The sequence below is a fragment of the Clarias gariepinus genome, chromosome 6, assembly GCF_024256425.1.
Source record: "Clarias gariepinus isolate MV-2021 ecotype Netherlands chromosome 6, CGAR_prim_01v2, whole genome shotgun sequence".
In the NCBI taxonomy this organism is placed as follows: Eukaryota; Metazoa; Chordata; class Actinopteri; order Siluriformes; family Clariidae; genus Clarias; species Clarias gariepinus.
The window spans coordinates 15,256,286-15,272,779 of NC_071105.1; the positions used below are offsets into that span (position 1 = coordinate 15,256,286).

The 16,494-nt window shown below is 39.9% G+C and overlaps 1 protein-coding gene across 6 annotated transcripts in view; it reads left to right on the forward strand.

Annotated features, from left to right (window-relative positions):
• Positions 1–14,574, forward strand: part of btbd8 (BTB domain containing 8) — a 35,549-nt gene extending 20,975 nt beyond the window's left edge. For 5 of the 6 annotated variants that reach the window (XM_053498816.1, XM_053498818.1, XM_053498819.1 and 2 more), the window contains 9 exons: positions 203–385; positions 700–876; positions 2,409–2,538; positions 3,969–4,030; positions 5,451–6,006; positions 8,718–8,805; positions 9,283–9,407; positions 9,594–11,420; positions 13,666–14,574. In XM_053498816.1, coding sequence (XP_053354791.1) covers positions 203–385; positions 700–876; positions 2,409–2,538; positions 3,969–4,030; positions 5,451–6,006; positions 8,718–8,805; positions 9,283–9,407; positions 9,594–11,420; positions 13,666–14,174 — 3,657 coding nt within the window. In that variant the 3' untranslated portion in view covers positions 14,175–14,574. The remainder of the gene's footprint in view (positions 1–202; positions 386–699; positions 877–2,408; positions 2,539–3,968; positions 4,031–5,450; positions 6,007–8,717; positions 8,806–9,282; positions 9,408–9,593; positions 11,421–13,665) is intronic. The other variant, XM_053498821.1, reaches the window with a different exon arrangement.
• The last annotated feature ends 1,920 nt before the right edge of the window (positions 14,575–16,494 follow it).

Sequence of the window (16,494 nt, forward strand, 5' to 3'; positions counted from 1 at the left end):
CCAGCGATTTGGCTGCTTTCCTTACACACACACAAACGCAAAGGACTGATTAGATTACACCAGGAAATGGTCACCACTGCACATGTAGCCTCTGTAACATGCTGTCCATTACACTGCTGATGTATTAACTGAAATATGGATGAGTGTGCGCTATTTCCAGTATCAAGGAAATGAAATGTAGAAATGCATGTGTGTGTTGCAGACAGTGCAGACTTCGGTGTCGGTGCTGTGTGGTGCTGAGCAGCTGATTGAGTCTTTGCCTGAGGTGAAGTGGGCGAAGCAGGTCGTTTGTTTGGCCACCGAGCTACAGGAGCATTGTTTAGACACCATCGTCACACATCTGCCTCGAGTAATACACACCACTGCCTTCCACAGCCTCCGCAGGGTAGGACCGCACATGTATACACACACCCACAGCGACTTATACACGACCTAGCCATCCACAGCCTCCACAGGGTAGGAACACAAACACACACAATCCTTCCCCAAGCCCCAGACAACTTTGCTTTCTTTTTTGAGCTGACCTGGTCATGTTTCATCTGCTCTTTGTACATCTTGAGGCTTTGAAGCCTCAAAAATCTAAGCCCACTATTTAAAAAATTTACAAACATCCACCACAGATATCCGATCTTATAAAAAACACTTAACCCCAACATATTTCGATGTGTTTATAACTGTGACATGAACTGCCTGTCTCAGAGGGAGGAATTTACTCGTGACCCCACGCTGCTGAGGAAGGTGTGTGTAGCTGTGCGGGAAGGTGTGACGGTGGAGAACTGCTGTGAACTCTTTAGCGCGGTGGATCAGCTGAGTGGCCAGTCAGACGCAGACATACTGACAGCGGAATCGTCCTATCAGGGCCAAGAGAACATGGAGGTAAAGAATGGCCAATCAGGAGGAAGTCTGAAAATAACATTCCACTCTAATCAAAGCTGATCTCGTTCAAATCCCTCTTAAGCCACTTTGTTCTGTCTGCTTTACAAACTAACACTTTACACATTTCCACCATTATGAAACATGTGCTGGAATGTTGTGTTTCACTCAACCAATAAGTACATAATTAATTCATGCCTTTACATTGGGATACTTGGGATTAATTCTGTAACTTTCAGTGTCTGGATGTTGGGCTGCCAGTGATAGCTAGTTTTGGTGTTAGTAGGTGTGTGTGCTGGATTATGTTATCTGTGATGGCATGTGCAGGGAGAATAAAAGCCTTATTTGATCCAGATATTTAAGCTCTGCATTAGCGACCCTGACTAAGGAGGCGTTACGATATGCGTTAGTGACACTACAAATAGAACAGAGCGGATGAAATAACCACATCCTGTCCTGTTGGTCTGTCCATGGGCAGATGAAGGCACCTACCAACTACAGTAATAAATAAAGAGGTAGTAAAATGAGCAAAGAAGCAAGACATTTTTGACAAAATCCATTCTTTAGTACATCATCATGCCTTTAACACACAGTACTATGCAGTGTTCTTGAGCCAACACTCATTTCTTCATATTAAGTCAAATTAGCTTATTTAAATTACATTAAAGAAATGGGCGCAGGTTTTTTGCTATGACCCTGCAAAGTGCCTAAATATACAATTTAAAATATGGTTGTTAATGTAACAAATTCAGCAACAACCTCATTTACCATTTCATCTGTTCCAACCACCAGCATTCAGTATTACCAGTATACTGATCATCGTACCGGCCTGATCATGCTGGTCATCATCTGCACCTGTTCATGCCTTAAGTTAGATTTTTTTTTCATGCTTGAATGATTCATAGGTCACTGTGTGGCTAAACAAACAAAACAATCCTCTAAAACTGGTCATATACAGGGCTTGGACTAAAAATGAGGTTGCCTAGAGAACTATCCCTCAAGGCTTTGGGAGCAAAAAGTAAAAAAAATGAGAGGTGGTTTAGAACCTTTTACATTGTACTGTACATGCAAAGTTGCATTAAACTCCAAAATGAATGTGTAATTTTATCTAAACTTTTAATCAAATAAAATGATTAATTGTCATCCAACTCAAATATTATTTTAATACTGTTCTCTGTTCTTTCATGCCTCTTCATCGTATGTTTGGGGAGATGACTGGGCAGTAGAAAAAGACTTAAAAAACAGAACTCATGAATTAAAGTGTGATGGAATTAGAGGGGCTCTCCAAAAAAAAAAAAAATTGGAGGCATTGAAGGTAGAGCCACAGGCAGCCACGGCTGCTGACATCATCGCTGCGGCTTAAGGGGAATTCTGGGAGGGTGTGGGGAGGGTTGCCAAGGAGACCCGGCTCTGCAAGCAGCTGCACACTGGCTTCTCTTTCCCTGCTGTTGTCGTCCCTGGCCACAGACCCCCCACCCCTTTTTTTTTCTCTCACACTCCCTCTTGCTTTCACTCACTCACTGGTTGTGCTTCAGCCCTTCAGACGTGAGGTGTGTTCGCTGCGTGCTCGGCTGTGGACCTTTCTGCTTCAATCGTTCTTTGCAGTGAGACATACGCAAGGATGGGAAACGCTGCATCCCAGATACCGGGAAAGGATACTGTCCGGTAAGGAGGCAAGATAAACACACACCTACACATACGCAAAATGGGAGGACTGTGTTTATTGCAGAAAAGAGAATAGTAAGACCAAGCAGTTGCTTTTTTTTATTAGTCTCTGACTGTAGTGTGTGTACACAAGTACACTGGCCTGTATAGTACTGCAATGAAGCTCTGTCTTTGTAACAATGATGGGTGGCACGTATCTTTTCTGTGTAGTTGCTGGGTTCAATGGGAGTGTCGTGTGTGTGTGTGTGTGTGTGTGTGTGTGTGTGTGTGTGTGTGTGTTCGTGTGTTCGTGTGTTCCTGTACGAAACAGCTTTCATTCTCATGCTAATGCAGATCTGTAGCGGCTTGATGGAGTGTAACATTAAGGCTAGAATGCACTGGGCTCAGCGGATTTAAAGGGCCGGCGTAGGAGGTTCAAACTGGCTCTGTTGATGATTTCAGATCTACAGAAATAAATAACACTCTTTGTGTTTTTATTTCTCCCTTGTGGGTTGCACGTGAAAGCATAAATGGTGTGAATTATGGCTTTTAGGATGGCTGGCCAATATAGTCTAATTGCATCACAATAAACAGCATAATACGGGCTAATAGCACTGTGATGTTCCTCATGATTCAAGCCTTAAATATTAAAATATATAGTTGTATAGTTTTGTTTAACAAATCTGCAGATTTATACAAGGTTTTTAACATGTAACATAAAAATGCATTTAAGTGTAGTGAAGTATATGTGGATTGTGTTGCTTATGGTGTGACATGTAAATGTGTGTATAAGTATACAGTCTCAAGCAAATATACTGTAGAGATGTTGTTGTGCTGTTGTTTTTTTTTTTTATACTGGTGGTTTTATATTCTCTGTATTTTGATGCCCAGATATTCACTGTTATAGATCTTTTTATCCAGAACACAATTAGGAAAAAATCCCTCTTGTGATAATGTAACTGTTGCTCAAGAGCATTTGCGCATCTGATTGCCGGATTGCATTAGTAATGGAATGTAATAATGTTTGGGTGTGTGTGTGTGTGTTGGGTTTGTATTCCTTTCTTTATGGATATTGTACCCTTTGTATGCACCAGTTTTATGTGAATAAAAAACAAATGTCACGTTCACGTAAGGAAAATGTAGCAAACGTATGAGGATAAATGCAATTAGGAGTATTGTGCTCATTATGGCTTTGCTCTTTAAGACCACATTCAGCTTGAGTCTGACTTATGAGGTTTGGGTTTGACGGATTGATTTGTGTGTTTTCTCTCAAATATAGTCAAATGTACAGAGCTATGAGTGTAGGTTTGTTTAGGCATTTGTGTGTTTTAAGAATTATAAAGGATTAAACAATGATTAAAGTTGTTGGTGTGAAACTGATTGATTAAACATTGTGCACTTATACTTGGAATGTTTTGTGTTCTTTGTTTTTCGTCCATCATCAAATAAAGCTACGCTTGATACCGGGGACTGCAGAAGACTGAGTAAAAAGCCTGTTCTTACTAGCTCTCAGGTAATTGTCCATATTACTATCAGCCATGTATGTTTAACCTGCATTATTAATAAGAATTCAAACCAGTGTGAAATGGGAGACGATGCAATTCAGTGTTGTGCAAAGAGCTTAATTTTGGAGGGAAAAAGTGTTAGGTTTAAGACATGTATAGGGCCATATTTTTTTTCTTTTAATGAAAAGTACAGGTAAAGATCCCGTGTTTTCTTTGATGCGACCTACAAGCAGCACAAGGTTGAAAAAAGTCCACACCCCTTGACCTCATGGCAAGCTTTAAGTAAACAACTGAAATGAGTTTACCAGTAATAAGCGTTAGGCGGAATTACTATAGTATGAGCTCTCTTTAAGGAATCTGCTATTAACCCACGCACACACACACACACACAGACACTCTGAGAATAATTTGGAATCCTTGGTGTGGGTTACTTAGCTCTCGGCAGGGTCTTTAAGCTTAGTCAGGATGCATGGACAACTTGCAAAAAGCCCATGCATCTCTATAGGGCATTACCATGGCAACCTTATCGTGGTTGACAGGAAGTCATTGGATGAAGGCTATAGGTTTTTTCAGGTTCTTATTGAATTTCTCATCTTCTCTTGATTAATCTTTATTCCAATTTTTTTTTTTACTGAAACGGTCATCTTGTGCTAGTTACACCTGCCGCCATCTTTGTGATAGTGTTTAGAGATTTTTAATTGTCATGCATGTTAAATTTGAATAATCCCTGAGTATCCCTGGTTCCCTAATACATATTTCTGTACCAAGTGCGTTGACTGATACAGTAAAGTGATATCTGTAGTATTTGTGGCATCAGTGTAATTATAATATACAATTTTGAGTAATGTTTGAATTGATGGGGAAAGAGAAAGATATATACTGTAAAGCCTCATTAGCACATATTTTCACTATTATAGTTGAAGCGATATGTAGAGAATAAAAGTGCTGTTATAGGATGATGATAAATTACAGGACGGAGTTACAAATATGACGACTATTATAATGATCCTTAAACAAATTAAAAATTACTTTTAATGTTGTAAAGCATTTTGCAAAATAGGTTTATTACGTATTCCTTGATAAAGGCTATTTAGAAATATGGCTATTTATAATGAGTTCCCTCATTAAGAGGAGTGGTGGCTCTTGTGGCTAAGGTGCTAGACTGTAGTGCCAGTCACATAACCTGGGAGAGTTGCGTCAGGACATCCTGCGTAAAACCTGTGCCAAGTTGTGTGTGGATTGGATGGTCCACTGTGGCGACCCATTGACTGGAGCAGTTAAAAGAAAGTTTATAGTTGTTCCCTCACAAGCCTTTTTTCCTCTTTCAAAGTTACTAAGATTAATAAAAATGTAGTAGAATAGAAACTTTCATTATTTTGTATTATTTTTTTTTTTTACAGTTTCCTCTATTTTGTCCATCTTTTTCAGCAGAAACGTGGGAAATGTACTTCAGGCTCATCCTCTCCGTGTGAGAGTCATCCAACTTCTCAGCCGCTGAAGGCCCTCAGGGGCCCACGTCCCTCTTCTGAAAACACTGTAGCAGCAGCCAAGAGTGCCATGAAGTCAGATAGTTTGGGCCCAACAGCTGCCACAAAAACCAAAACTGGCACCAATGACTCAAGTCGGGCCAAGACCAGCAGCCCGGCTAAAAAGAAACCACCTTCCACCTCTAAAGCTGTGTTGAATGGCAGTGTTGCCCCGACGGTTCGCCGGGAAAACTCTACTGCTAATGGCACAACAGGCAGATCATTCCAGGAAAAAAGTGTGGCACAACATGCCAGGCCCAAATCCACCCCCACTGGGACGACGGGGCCAACGGGTAAAGCTAAAGTGAGCAAAACCACCGCATCTGGGAAGGATTTAACTCACGGCTCCACCTCTGACAGCCCAGGGAATGCCCAGTGTTCCCAAACCACACCCTCTACATCAGGCAGTGTCTCACCAGAGAGCAGTGTTAGCAGTCCCCACAAAAGCAGCAGCCAAGGTTTGACCATGATCCCTTTCTTTATGCCCTCATAGATTACCTTTGATATGTTTACCCATGTAATGTTGTTGGCATAGAAAGTTCCAGTGTCAGTGAAACTAGATAAAACTATAATATATGGTTTGCTACATTAAAATAAGGGTTTGAGCCTGACTGATTTCAAACATTTAAATATAGTTGCAAGCAACGATGACAGGCCCAAGCACCTAGGAGGAGTATATCAAAATCCATCGGGTGCATTTTTGCAAATGAACATAAATAACCGGCCTCCTGTTGAGTTGAGCCCATGAAATGCAATGTTAAAGTTGTTCATCTCAATGAGCACTAAATGTGTAAATTTCGTGTGCCTGATCTATGCAGCAAAATCTTGTGGGGGCCCCTGAGGGCCCCGGGCTATGCGACTCTCAGGCATCCTAATGGCAGCAGAGTTTTTAAGCATGTTAAGTCACCCAAAAAGCCCAAAAGGGTGGGAAAAACAAATCCTTATGGAAACAAAAGGGTCCTGCGCACCCTATAGTGCTTGGGCTCTAATAAACATACTGATATTAAGAAATCTAAAAATAAAATGTTTGATAGTATATAAGGGTTATTTAATACTGTTGTGAAAATGCCAGGTTCAAAAGTTTTGGTTTTACTTGTTTGGTATTTAAAGTTTTTTTTTTTTCTTTAATTTAGCTATTGGACCTACATGTTTATTGTACTGTACATACTACCAGTTTATCACTATGCAAATTGCACACTGTTTGTGTAAAGCTCTAAAACTTTTAACAGTCCAAAAAATAGCTCAAGCAGAGCCCAAAGCCTGAAGGCCAATGCACACAGAAGTGTGACAGATTAATCCCTTGGTCCATATATTGTTCATTGCTTTTTGATCGATAGAATTCTCTTTCAGTGAAAAGAGCATTCCTCATCCTCATGGTTATGAAACTGTAAATGAAAAGGGCTAGCACAAGGGGCCATAAGGAAAAAAGATAACCATCCACTTGCAGTCAATAACGATTTTTCACAGTGATTTTAACACAGTTAAAGTTAATTTAGTGTATAGCTCATATTGAGATTGGAGAAAAAATGTCAATTTTAGTTTACGTTTATAATAGGTCTGCACTGATTGATCAGATTGACTGGTTTTCAGCTTGATCAGGCATGACCGATCAGCCTCAGGTATAACTGACTCTGTGCAAGGCCTTCTGAATAGGGCAACAGAAATGCATTTGTATCGCATTACATTATTAAAAGTATTAAAAAAAAACTCTAATCTGGCTTTTCCCCACAGTCTGCAAGCAGATTAGTCCTAAAACCCAATCATTACACACACTTACACCAGTCTCAAAACACCACAATCTCTAATCAAAATCTAGCCCATTCATTTATGTTATGTGTTTCAAGACTAATTAATCATGTTCAGTGTTAATTATATTAATTAATTATATTTTTTAAAAATGAAATCCGTTATTCAGACAATTTATGTAATCTGTGAGCCAGACAGCAGTGTCAGCAGTGTGTGTGTGTGTGTGTGTGTGTGTGAGAAAGTCGTCCTTTAAGCACCACCCCCCGTCCCCACCCCTGATAACTCGCCCCCCCTCTGTTATTTCTCTTGTTAGTAGTTAACAGATTATGGGCCAAACTTCGGTGAGTGATGATGGTAGAATAATTATAAAGGTTTTGACTTAAACAACATGCATGAGGAATCACAAAGGAGTTTTCATTTTCTCCATTGGAAAAGTACTCTAACTTGTTACTTTTATCAGAAAGTAACGCTGTAATGTAACTGATTACTTTTTAATGACAGTAATTTTGTAATGTAATTAGTTACTTTAAAAAGTAAAGTTCCCCAACACTGAAGATATTCAACTCAGTGGTGAAGCTGAGGAAAAGATAAAATAAACGGTAAAAAAATATTGTATCTGGTGGTCAGTGGTAATTCCCATTTCTAATAGATCATGCAGGTAATTAATGACAATAATAATTTTACTGATTTGTTATACAGTTCCCACAAATCTAAATAAATAATTTGATGCCTTATTTTTAATGTTCTAGATTTCATTTTATGTCTCCAATTAACTGTACTGGACCACAGTGACAATACCGCAATTTTTTTCACGTTTTTACTTGACTTTTTTTTTTTCACTGTTACCTGAAAATACAATTTTGCATGACATTTCCACAGTACATAATATTAATTTCATTTATTATTTCTGTATAAATAAACCCTTGCATGCTTATACATATTAACAAGTTCAAGTAGGCTTTATTGTCATTACAACCATATACAGTTAGTACACAGTGAAACGAAACAACGTTCCTCCAGGACCAAGGTGCTACATGCAACATAAATTTACAACGTAAATGAACAGAGACACTAAACTAGCTAACCAAGAGGCCTAGTTAGCTGGCTAGCAGAGACAGGACAGAGAGACCTAACATAAATTACAACATAAATTAACAAAAACTAACTATCTAAGTATAACATTTTTATAGACAACATAAAGTGCACGTGCAAATGTGCAAACAAGAGCAACAACAAAGTCACAGTGCGCAACCACGACATAACAGAACATAAAATATGGTGTTGAGTTAGTGGGTAAACATAAAAATTCCTTAAAACAGCAGCAAGAATTGAGGAATTTGTGCAAAAAGTAGTCCAGGCAAGATTTAACGGGCACTGTTTATGCATTTTCTTCAAAACCCATTAAGATGCTTTGCTTCTCTAGTTCTCAGGACGAAACCCCAAGCCATGGCAACAGCAAGATCTCCTCTGACCAAGCCTGTCCAGAAACCCGAGAAGGACAAGGCTAATAGGTGAGCTTGCAAATCAGAATGCAATTTTATGAGCTTCATTAGTTAACTTCTGGAAGATCATAGTCCAGCTTTTAGGTTGATGTTCCAGGCTTTATAAAAATTTTGGTATGCAAGAATATGTCCATTTAGTCACAAGAGCATCAGTGAAGTTGGGCACTGAAGTTGCCCATTAAAGCCTGGATTTACTGTTCCAGCTCATCCCAAAGGTGCTCAGTGGTTCAAGGTCAGTGGTTTGTGCAGGGCATGTAAGTCGCCATGCACTAATCTTGGCAAACCATGTCTGCATGGACTTTGCTTTGGGCAGAGGGAAGTTAAGTTTTAGTGAAGCAAAATTGTTGTTGAAAATCTTTGTGGTGACAGTTTCAGGATGAACTGCATATAGATGTAATGGTCAGGTGACCATAAACAATTGGCCTTATACAGTATGTGCTATTTGCTTATTAATAGTTACTGAGTGACTCTGTGTTTATTTTCCAGCCCTATCAATAAAGCAAACAAACCCAAAAGCGCAGTGAGCCTCAAAGCAGGCATCAGTGCAGGAGCTGCAGCTCGTACAGAGCCAAAGAGCAAGAGCACCGCTTCAGCCACTTTAGAGAACAACGGTAAGTTTCAGGTGCTCATAAGGATGCCATGAGTCCTGCTTATACAAATTTTATTATAATTTAATTATACTATAAATTTAGCACTTACCCAGGACTAATGCTCTTCAGTTTTTACTTTTTTAAATGTCATTTTTAAATAAACATATTGTACCATATTCATCCTCAAACGTATATTTCTGTGAACAGCTTCACCACGACCTGGCTCACTTATGACCTCCAAAAAGCCTACCTCTCCCAGGAAAGAGGACGAAAAAGATGGTTCTAAGCTTTCAACCACTAGGAAGCCATCAAAACTGAGCACTGATTCAAAACCCAACACCAAACCATCCAAATCCACAGTATCATCATCTAAACCATCTCCAGCTACAACAAATAAAAGCGGACCTAATAGGAAAGTTGCAGAAACCCCAGTGGTAAAATCTTCCCCCAAGTCAGTCATGCCATCTAAACAATCTTTACTTACTTCCTCCAGAAAGTCTGCGGCTGCAGAGAAGCATTCAGCATCTAGCGCAAAACAGTCTGCGACCCCAGAGAAGTCCAATGTTGCTACAAAGGACGTGAAGGCTCAAGCACTAAGGCAGGAAGTCCAGAGCCCCAAGTCTCTTGTGTCAGTTGAAGGAAATTTGGATATCAACATGGGTCTACCAGAGCAGCATTGCACTGTTCAGGATTCTGAACCTGCTGAAGCTGCTGTGGAAGCGTCTACTGAGTCTTTTGTTGCTAAGATAAACACCAGTCTACCTGTTGAAGCCAGTACTTCAGAAAAGAAACCAAGTACAGAACAGAAAGCACGACAAAGCCACATGAATCCTACGAATACAGACAATCTTAAAAGTGAGGTTAGTGGGAGTACAGTTCCTCCAGGCAGTACTGTTGTTTCTCATGTTGGCAATGGAGTCGCTTTCCAGAGTCACTCAAGAGAGTCAGACTTTCCTCCTGACACCCCATGCAGTCTGGGAAGCACAGACACCCCTCTTGAGGACTCATGGAGTGGGATCCACCCTCAAGTCAGTCCTGAATCCGAGACAGCCAGTGCCACTACATCCTCAGATGATATCAAGCCACGTTCAGAAGATTATGATGCCGGTGGCTCGCAGGATGATGACTGCTGCTCACAAGAGCGCGGTGCAACTAAATGCGGGACGATGCGATGCCCTGACTTTTTAGGCCGCAGCAGCAGTGACACCAGCACTCCAGAGGAATTGAAGATATACGAGGGGGGGGCCGGGCTGCGAGTAGAGGTGCGGCTCAGGGGCCGTGAAGCAGAGACTACGAGCGAGGAAGAGGGAGGGCGTCGGAGGCCACCGTCCTGGATAAGACGTGACGAGGTTCCTGTGAAGGAGGAGCCATGCAAGGTGGATGAAACCTTAATGAATGTAAAGAGTGTGCCGGAACATCAGCTCTTCTCATCTGAGGAAGAAGAAGAAGAGGAGGAAGAAGAAGATTCTGAAGAAGAACGGTCTGAAGTGGAAGTTTTGCCTGGTGCCATTGCACCTCCTCATGCAGAACCTTCACCACAGTACCAGGGGATTGTCAACCCGGCATTCGAAGATGCAGCTGAACAAGAGAATGGTCATGAATTTCAGCCTACTTCTGGTTTCCACCGCTCAGTACTGCTCTCAGTGGATGAATGTGAAGAGCTGGGATCTGAGGAAGTGGGAAATGGTGAGGTCTTCGAGAATGAAATGCCTCCAAACACCCAGGCTCAATCCTGTTCCCAGAAGCCAACAAAGGAAAACCTTCAGGATTCGGATCCCAAATCCCTGGTGATCAATACAGACACGGTCCAGGACATATGTGTGCTTAATCAGTCAAGCCCTTTCCAGCAACACACAGACTTGAATGAAGTCCCTCCTCAGGAACGACCCAGTCACCTGGATCTGCGGCCGGCTGAGCAGTACGGCAGCTCGCAGTCCAAGCATGCAGAGAGCAAGAGAGCTGAATTATGGCTAGACATACCTGACGCCCAGATGTCCACAAGTTCACCTGCCCACTCTGCCCAGTCCCCTACAGGTAATGTATAATGTTAGCGCCACCGTCCCCCTCCAAAATGCCAGCTTATTAATTTACTCACAGTCCCAGTGCTGAACAGCACTACACCATCTCCTTAGGTAATACAACATTCCAGAGTTCCCCTTGGGTGTCAAATCTTCCACGTTAACAGTTACAAAACAAAAGAGTGCTGCATACAGTAGAACATCTCGGTTTTGTTTTGTTTTTCCCACTAAACAATCAAAATCTCTTCCAGTTATCATCTCTCTTCCTGTTGGCTAAACTACCTGCACACTGAGGCACTATCACATGTTTACAGTTTACGTTTACAGACAGAAACAATGAGAAGCGTTTGTGTGTAAATGACACAATACGCTAAAGTAGCCGTACCAATGCACTTCGACACAAGGTCTTGTCTGTAACAAATGCAACTCTTTACCGTTTTTATTTAATACATGAAACATGCACTTACAGCAAAAATAAAAAAAACTTGATTGTTATATGTTAATGAGAAACACAAGCACTCTTTGACTTGACTTGACTTGAATAAGACATGCACTTGTAGGCCAAGCCAAAGCTGACCTCAATCAGTTACTTCTTCCCAAAATCATAACTAGCCAAAGCAGCCATAATATTCTGGAGGCAATGAGAAAAAGGATTCCAATCTGTGAGCCACTTTTTTTTTTCCAATAATTTGTTTTTTTTGTCCTGTGAACTCTGGATCAGCATGAAAATATTCTAATCTGATCCTCAGTAACACTCTGTGTGTCCCTTTATTAATCAGTCCAGCTGGGAATTTATGCATGCATATTGTTTTCTGTCATTTAATTCCCATCATTGTTGGTTTTTGTGTTTTGTTTGAGTGTGATTTATTTATTTGTGTCCCCTAATTCACATTTCCCCCTTAATTTTATTTCCACTAGAGCATGATGTTAATAGTCAGTAGATAACCATTTTCCTTAATGTAGATCTGTTTTGTGTTGTAGTTTTTTTTGTTTTTTCTTCTCAGTGTACTGTAGATTTTTGCAGATTTGTTCTGTATAGTGTGTTTTGTTACTCTCTTGCTACGTATGTCTCTCTTTTGTCACGGTTTTATTATAATTGCAGTCACTGTAATATTGCTACAGACATATCCTTTACCATAAGAACCCAAAAAACAGTCTGTCTTTTGCCAGCATGTCTCACATCTGCTTATAAAAAGAAAGCTGTTATAACTGGTGTTAAAAATGATAATAATTACAAGTTTATGTAAGATTGTTTCTCTCTGTGTGTATATGTGCTTATATGGCTATTAAAATGCACTTCTCAGTTATGTATGCATCCAGATCATTATTATCTTTTGTGCCTGAATGTCACTGAGTTATGCATACAGGCGCTGGCAAAAGCATGGCCCTTTTGTTGTTTGAGTAGATGTTGATAAAAGAGACACATGTTGATGTAGGCTTCTCTCTGTGCATCACCTTTATGGCAGCTGCCAATCTTCATTACACAAAGTTCTGACGTGCTTCATATCTGGTTCATTGTAAACCACTTGTCATTTTAAAAAACAGTTCTGCCAAATGGCACAGTTTTCCTCTTAACCTAAATGCAGTTTCTCAGCCATGGCATGTGTGGTGTCCTCAAACTTCATTAGCACTCTATTATTATTATTATTATTATTATTATTATTATATTCTCCCTCTCTCTCTCTCTCTCTCTCTCTCTGTCATATATATATATATATATATATATATATATGACTAAAAATAGTAGTTGCGGTTATCTCTGTTGCAGTGACTCGCCCTCAAACACAGGTAGGATGTGTGGAGCACATTACGAAGGCAATAGTGCCTACCTTGATTCTTTGCTTCTGAAATTAGTGCACAAAGATTTAGAAATGAAAAATCCTAAACACGCATTCATAAACTTTTTGTGTTTGTGCTCAAGAATGAACTTGTACACCAAACATGTGCTTACTGATTATCTGTGTTGAGGGTACGGGGAAAACTGTGCGTGTTTAATTATTGGCCAAACTAATATTTTATAACAAAGCCTTGAGTAAATGACAGTGGGGAATAAGGAAGTAATAACTTCTCTTGAATGTACGAAAACCAGTTACTTAAAAAAAACAAAAAAAAAACATAAGCTCAAGCTAGTAACCAGTTTGCACTAGGGGCCAGCTTATGTTTTAAACTTCAGAACATCTCATATGAAAAAATCTGTGCTGAACTTCCCCATGTATGGATAAAACAGTTGGTCATTGTCCAGTATTGTGGATTGTTTTTAGGGGACTTTGAGGGTTGTGACAGATCGGATCAAAGCAGCACACATGACCGCCGCCCATCTAAAGTCCTGTCCCCAATTTATGAGATGGATGTCGGTGAGGCATTCGAGCAAAACTTGGATACGAGCAGGACCAAGGAAGAACCACAGGATGATACTGAAAAGTACGAAGAGGAAAAAGAAAAAAATAAGTTTGCGGAACGTGATTGGAGTTTGCTTCGGCAGCTTCTGTCAGAGCAGGAGTTGAGTCTGGGCGTAATAAACCCAGTTCCAGAGGACCTGAACTTGGCTCAGTATTTGATCAAGCAGACCCTGTCTCTGTCTCGAGACTGTGTGAACGAGCAGGCTTTTGCTCATCATGAGAAAGAGATGCAAGGTTTTAAGCGCTGGGCTGAGCTCATCTCTCCAATGGAGGACTCGACCACCAGCATCACTGTGACTAGCTTCTCTCCGGAGGATGCTGCCTCTCCGCAGGGAGAGTGGACCATCGTGGAGCTCGAGACGCACCACTGACGAAGATGAGCGTACTTTAGTGTAGGCCATTTTGGAGTACTGCGTTTTCTTCCCTCTACACTGACACATGGATGTTTCTACTTCTTTTTAAAAGATTACCAGTAGCCTTTTTTTGGCTGCACATTAACTTAAATAAGTTAACTCGTCTCCTGAGGTACTTTACGAGGAGTGGACTGATGGACATGATTTGCATGTGGACTTTTTTTTGTTTGTTTGTTTGTTTTTTGTATAATTTATTCTGTTTTATTTGGTGTCGCTTTAATCTTTGTAGAACATTGAAAATGTATACCTGTTGCACTTTCTGTTAAATGATTGTTAGACAATGGCTTTGAAAAAGGATTTAGTATATGTAGTAAGTATGGTGCTTTACATCCATTGTTCTGCGTAATAAAATGTGTCGTTATAATTTGTTGCCTTGTTCGACTTTGAAAAACCTAAATTGGATGAATATCCAGTAAATAAGTAAAAATGCTTCTATCTTCTCTTCTCCCTATGTTCCCTCTGTAATCGTCTTCTACATGCGCCAACCTCTCTGTCTAGTTTTGTGCTCCATTACTCTACACTTTGATAGAATTTCCGAATCTGTGCCAAGGTCCTCCACAAGTGTTCTCACCATTTACAAACTACTGTACACACAACGAAAATACACAGGTCCTTTTCCCTGTGTCCTGCTTAAAGATGTCATTTTTAACCTTTCAGACTTGTCCTTTCAGTCAAGGTGGGTAAACTTACATTCTTAAGTAAGACCAAGCTTATCCTTGAGCACTTTTAATTCATATTGAACCTGTTTGCTTGTTTCCTCTCTGGTAATTCAGAAGGTAACGAGCCCTGATAATTAATGTTTCAGCCAAGTGCACTGTAGACACGCTTCTTCCGGAGATATAAGAGTAGTTATTGAGTAAAATGTTCAATGGCCACCCACTTTTAGTTCCTAATCTAATCCAAAAGCACACTTGCTGAACAAATCAAGGAATGCACCCAAGCTTGCACATAGTTTACAGATCAGATGAAACCTCTGGCTTATGGCTCACTTAATTGTAAATCAATATAACTAATTCTAGAAGTATCCTATAAAAGGATTGCCTTGTCTTTATTAAGTAATGCATAGTACAGGTTTACTGTAGATCCGTTGACAATTATTAGAAGAAAAAAAAAAGGGGGGGGGGGGGGGAGTTTTGTACTAAATGTTAGAGGGAACCCAAAATCCCCACTGCAGCCCCTATTAAGAGCTGCACTTTATACTCTTGGCCACCAGATGTCACTAGCGTGCACGGAGTTGGAAAATCTTAGGAGCGACCCTCCTAATTTATTTGGGAATAATATCTCATTAAGTGTTTTAAAACGTTTAATTTGCAGTACACGCAGAAGCAACAGCTTAGGACTTACATGAATAATAGCGCACAGTAAGGCTTTACGAGGTGTGTGACGGTCCATGTGCTTTACACCGTGAAACCGAGGTAATGAGCAAGCTAGTAGATGAATTTGGGAAATGCTGCCCCCTGTTGGAATGTTGGTGAATTTTTTTTTTTTAAATGTACAATTTCCTCAAAAAAAAACAACTTAAATTTGCAATTTTATGATATGACCAGAATATGGTTGATGGTTGTTATTCTACTTTTAAATGTGACATTTACAATAAAAGAAAGTACATTTACAATACACTTTGATTACATTTAAATAACAATTAAAAATTCTTGCTGTGACAAACTTTCGGAATAATACTGCTTGATCCTGGTTAAATTAAAAAGTTGTGGAATCACTGCCGAGTGTTAAAATGGCTTGATCTGACTGTCCCACATTACATGAACAAAGGGCCGAGGTAGGAGAGAGTCTCATGTTATGTTTAAACGTGTGTAGCTTATAAAATGTTTTATTAATTTATTTATTTAAAAAAAATCTACTAATGCTGAAAAGATGTTAAATTAATAAATGAAAATCTTTCTGGGGTAAGTAAACAGGGTTTTGGTCTCCTGGTCTCATTACCCGAAGCCACCCCCGCCTAAAATGTCCCAGGAAACTCAGTTCTCAATATTTAGTACATCTCTATTCTAAAAGCCTCATTGTTAAAATGAAACACCCGTGGGCTTAAATATTTAAGAAAGTTAAAGGCTTCTTTTTGCTACTTCACATGACAAACTAATGTACGTTTCTTAGCAGCACTGTTTTTTTGTTTGTTTGTTTTTTTGCTTTATACTAGAGGCAAATTTTGTCTTTGAAGAAACGTCTTGTTCCTCATTAGATTTTCTCAGCTAAATATAACTTGTAACCAAGTGCAATGGTTAGAACAACAGCTTGAGAAATAGAATGGATTCCCCTTCAG